At 33.6% G+C, this 4,770-nt stretch overlaps 1 protein-coding gene across 1 annotated transcript; it reads right to left on the reverse strand.

Annotated features, from left to right (window-relative positions):
* Nucleotides 1-264: 264 nt before the first annotated feature.
* LOC113865517 (acid phosphatase 1) lies at nt 265-4,063 on the reverse strand. Its single transcript, XM_027500120.1, has 3 exons — nt 3,455-4,063; nt 2,607-2,816; nt 265-630 (listed from the first exon to the last, which is right to left on the reverse strand). The coding sequence occupies exons 1-3, from the start codon at nt 3,865-3,867 to the stop codon at nt 453-455; spliced, it is 801 nt and encodes a 266-aa protein (XP_027355921.1). The 5' UTR covers nt 3,868-4,063; the 3' UTR covers nt 265-452.
* Between the last annotated feature and the right edge of the window lie 707 nt (nt 4,064-4,770).

Below are 4,770 nucleotides of genomic sequence, written 5' to 3' on the forward strand. Positions count from 1 at the left end.
TGAACTTCTAGTATTACATTTTGATAAATCAATTTATAATTGCATTTATTGAAATTAAATGTGCTTTTTTTCAATGAAGGTTTAGGAAAAGAAAATGATGTCCCGTTTAAATATTGAAATAAATTAAGTGCAAAGAATATTTACATTAGTAGATACCTGATTTCTATGTAAAATAAAACATAAAATTATCGAATTCAAACTAAACTAGATTATATTAATTTGGTCAGATTTATATTTTAAATCAAATCGATCAAATTGTGTTATCAAAGAAGAGAAAAACTAGCGCTAGATTGATCGGGGTGTATAATTCAATCATACATGTATAAGTGTACTGGAATTTCAACAATATTCAGTATATGAATTATTTGCAGTGATATTTTTTCAGTATATGAATGGAGCCACTTTCATTATTTACAATTCAGACCGATTATTTGCAAATGAATGAGACCTTACTAAGGAATGTAATACATGGGGTTTGGAAGCTTGAAGGACCGAAAGGATACCGAAGATCCTAATAAATCACTCCACTGGTCACCAGAATTCCCAAGAATCCTGTATCCATCTTTCTCCATCTCACTCCTCTTCTCTGATTTGTATAGTAAAGCTAGTTTCCCTTGATCATCTGAGGCTCTGAACATTGTAATATAACATATTCAGAAAATTCAGCATAAAAGATAGCATAGTTTCAGAGAACGAAATACAAGCATGTGATCACATGTGCAAAGATAACTTCTCTAAGGATAAGCCTTTACTTGCATATGCAGAGCATCAAGGTTACAGTTATAGGAAGATTAAGACAATGAGGGTAGAATAAGTTTGTAACTGAACAAGTCAAAATTAATGACTAAATATGATGATGACAGAAGAGATTCTACATTCTTCAAACAAAAAACAGCCACAAACTAAGGAGCTATAAATTAACTAGTGTACGATGAATGAGACTTCAGAATACAAGCGGACTATAATGTAGTTAGTACATTGGTAATAAATAAACAACCATCAAGTACATTGCCTAATGCACCCTATAAACTGTCTATGTCTAACAATAATGCCTCTATCTCTAATTAATAAGCTATTCTCCGTCTGATCAAAGCTTCTTACTAGGGCTTTTATTAGTCTTCTTATACGATTAAACCATCTTAGGAACAATTTACCACCTATTCCTCACACTGCTTCTCCCACTTTCTCTCTAGACTCTAATACATTTATTATGTTATAATCTATTCTTGTACATACACTCATCCAATGGAACACTCTTATCTCTTTAACACTTCTTATATGCTGTTGGCTATTTATTGACAACATTCAGTACCACAAAGCATTGCTCATCTTATAGCTTTGTAGTAAATTTCATTTAAGCTTGAGTGTGGCACCTTTTAATCATAAATAACACTCGAGGCATTCCCCTAATCCATCTATCCTGCTTGAATACAGAGTTACATCTCTCTATCTCCAGTTACTTCATATGATAGATCCAACAGTGTCACCAATGGTATGATACAATACCCAATTTTCACCTCCAAACAATTGTTAGTGTGCATCTTGCTGAACTGTTACAATCTATAGACTCTTATCTCCTATTAAAACAAAAACTGTGTTAACCAAAACTTCTCTAAACAACTCTAGTTTAACTATTTATTCCCATTCCTTGATTCTCCAACTAGGGCTACATCATGTGAAAATAACCATGTATCAATCAATAGCTCCAAGATACTGTTTGTAAGTATATCTAAAACCAAGGCAGATAGATAAGGGCTCAGTGTTAACCCTTGGTGTTAGCCTATGGTCATAGGGAAATCCTCTGTGACATTACCAAGTATACACATGGTCATCTAAATTCCTCTTTGGTAAAAGCTGCAGAATTGCAGTTTTAGGTTGCTAACATGCATAAATCATTTTGTAAGACAATATTTTTATGCTCAATGCCATGATTTACATCTCCCTTTATTTCTCCATCATTTTGTATGGTAGATCAAACATCTTTAAACTTTGCAACTTGCTGAACAGCATTGTCCTCAGTTTCCACCTCTAAGCACATCCAATTATCCTAGCATAGAAAGGCAATCTAGTGTACATGGGACTCCCATCAATTGTGTTCTGGGAGAGTAGATGTATGTAGTCTTACCTCCATAAGCAGAAAGGCTATTTGCCTATTTCTAAGATTTAAACCAGTAACCTCCAGTTTACAAGGAGGCAACCTAACTGTTGCATCAAGGCTCACCCTCATACAATTATCCTAGCATACTTGAGTCAAGACTAGATATACTATAGCCTTGGTTAATTTGCATAAATCATTTCATTCAACTAAATTCAGTTAACCTTTAACCAGAATGCTTGAAATATTTATATAATCTTCTACTGAAAGTTAGATAGAAATTGTTACATAAAGTTCCTCCCTATATTTGAATTTGACCTAACCTAGAGCTATGCCCTTCATGGAAATGAATTCCTTTAAATTATTATCAGTCCTAATAATTGTATACGTAGTTTTGTACCACCCTGCTTCATTTTGCCTATACTTTGTTTATTCACATTGCAAACAATTAAACAAACTTGAATTAAAGGCAATTCATCCCTAAAATATTCAAATATTTTTTAGGAATTACCTTAATATGAGCTGATGCCAATCCTTAAATCCAGCATTGATCAAATTATCAACAGTAACACTCCTGTGCCTTTCACTCCGTCCAGTCAGAAGAATTACCTTGAATCCAAGATTCAAAACATCTTCATAGAGCTTTAAACTGGGTCCTATGGCTGGGGCTACACCCTTCTCCACCCAATCGTCAAACTTCTCATGGTCAAAAGCCTCAAACCTGCAACCACATGCAAACAAACGTTCATGGTAGGGTGAAAGGGAAATATCAATAACTGATTAACCCCTCCAAATGATCACTACAGAACTTTTGGCTTAAAAGCTATTTTGGTGTAAAACACTCGAATTCAAGTTATTTCAATATCCAAACAGAGCTAGGGATGATTAAGCACGTATTTGATGTTAAAACTCGCGAAGCATAAAATTCCTCACTCCAATAGGATTGCAGTTACAAAACAATATTTTGTCTCCTCAATCACTCTTGACTTCTCAACAAGAATTTATAACACTTCATAGGTAAAGTCATTCTCTCCAAATTACATTATTTTCAATTTTCAGACAAATTATAAATAAATTGCGGTCAAAAAGCTATCTTTGCAATTTATAATCTAATTATAGGACTTCCGACATCTAAAGTGATGTGAAGCGCATAACTATGATAACCCTTAATACAAAAATAAACCCCCAAAATTGTGATGCGATGAACCACAAGCACATTATAATAAAACCATACAACAAACTATGAAATTATTTAAACCCCAATTATTATTATAATTATAATTCCAACCAAAACACATAATCATAACATCTTGCGAATTTTTTTAAAAAAAAAAGTTATTTTTTTTCCTTGTATATTACCCGTATCCATGTTGAGCATAATAAGGGAGATTAGAGAGTAGAGTCTCATCAATGTCGAAAATCCACACATCCTTGCCATCACCATTCAACTGTACACTCTTAGCATAATCCTCAGCCTCCTGGGAAACCATTTCAAGATCAACTAAATAACCTTTCCCTGTCATGTACTCCTTCACATACTCCGCGCATTCCTCGGGAACCGTCCTCCACGGGCTCAGATTGTTCGCTTCACCGGCTACTCTCCACGCGCAGCATCTCAACCTCACTTCCTCTTCGAATTCCTCAGGATATTCTACAATCAGAGGCCGCGGAAACAGGCGATGACGATTGTGGTTCATATGATTGGGATTCTCGTCAGAGAAGGAAAATGAGAACAGCCAAAAGACTAAGAAAAGCCGAAACAGAATCGTCATTGTGAGGATCCGACGGAGAATCGAAGGAAGGAATGGAAAATTGTTGTGTTTCCCCTTTGGTCAAAGGGGGCAAATTTTAAAGAGGGAAATGAGAATTCTGAACAAAAGATTAGGAAATGAAGAGAAAGAAAGAAAAGGAGCTATGCGTTTCTGTGTGAAACAGTAACCTACGGAAGAGGAAGAGCAGAAGAACGTAACGTGAGATGGAGGAAACGAAGGAGAAGAGAAGAGGGCTATGCTTGTGTTGGGAACTAACAAAGTTTTGGAATTTTCCGTCCAGAGTGTGGTTTTGTATTGGGAAGTAAGAAAACGTGGATGGGTTTGGACGGTGGGAACTGGGAAGATACGGAATGATGTGGGTGAGTGGGGCCACTCCGAGCGCCAGGGACCACCTCGTTACGATGTTTCTTTCTTCCCAGCCAATTAAACCTTTTTTTAAAGTAAAAATTTTGCAATAAAGTACGGCGTAATGTGATGTGTGACAAAAAATTTTAATTAGGAAATATTGGATTATTTTTTATATATGATATTTAGAAATTATATATATCAAAATGATATTTTTTTAAAAAAATTATGACGATATAGAGTTTAAAAATAGCGATTTTAAAGGGTAAGTACAAAAATTTAGAAATAAATAATCAAAAAATGATTAAATTTCAAAATCGTCAATAATAATTTTTAAAATAATAAAATATTTAAAAAGTACAAAATGTGTTTTTGTAAAACATGATCAAAAGTCGCTCACAGTGATTTTTTGAAAAATAATTATATTTCTATAATTTTGTTAAAATTTTCATATTTTTTTAATTTCAAAAAATTTATATAAAAAAGGATAAAAATATTTAAAACACAATTTCTGTTTGTAAAAGATATTTTTATTTTTAAAATATAATTTAATACAAT

The sequence above is a fragment of the Abrus precatorius genome, unplaced genomic scaffold (assembly GCF_003935025.1).
Source record: "Abrus precatorius isolate BTA unplaced genomic scaffold, Abrus_2018 Scaffold4, whole genome shotgun sequence".
NCBI classification, from domain to species: Eukaryota; Viridiplantae; Streptophyta; class Magnoliopsida; order Fabales; family Fabaceae; genus Abrus; species Abrus precatorius.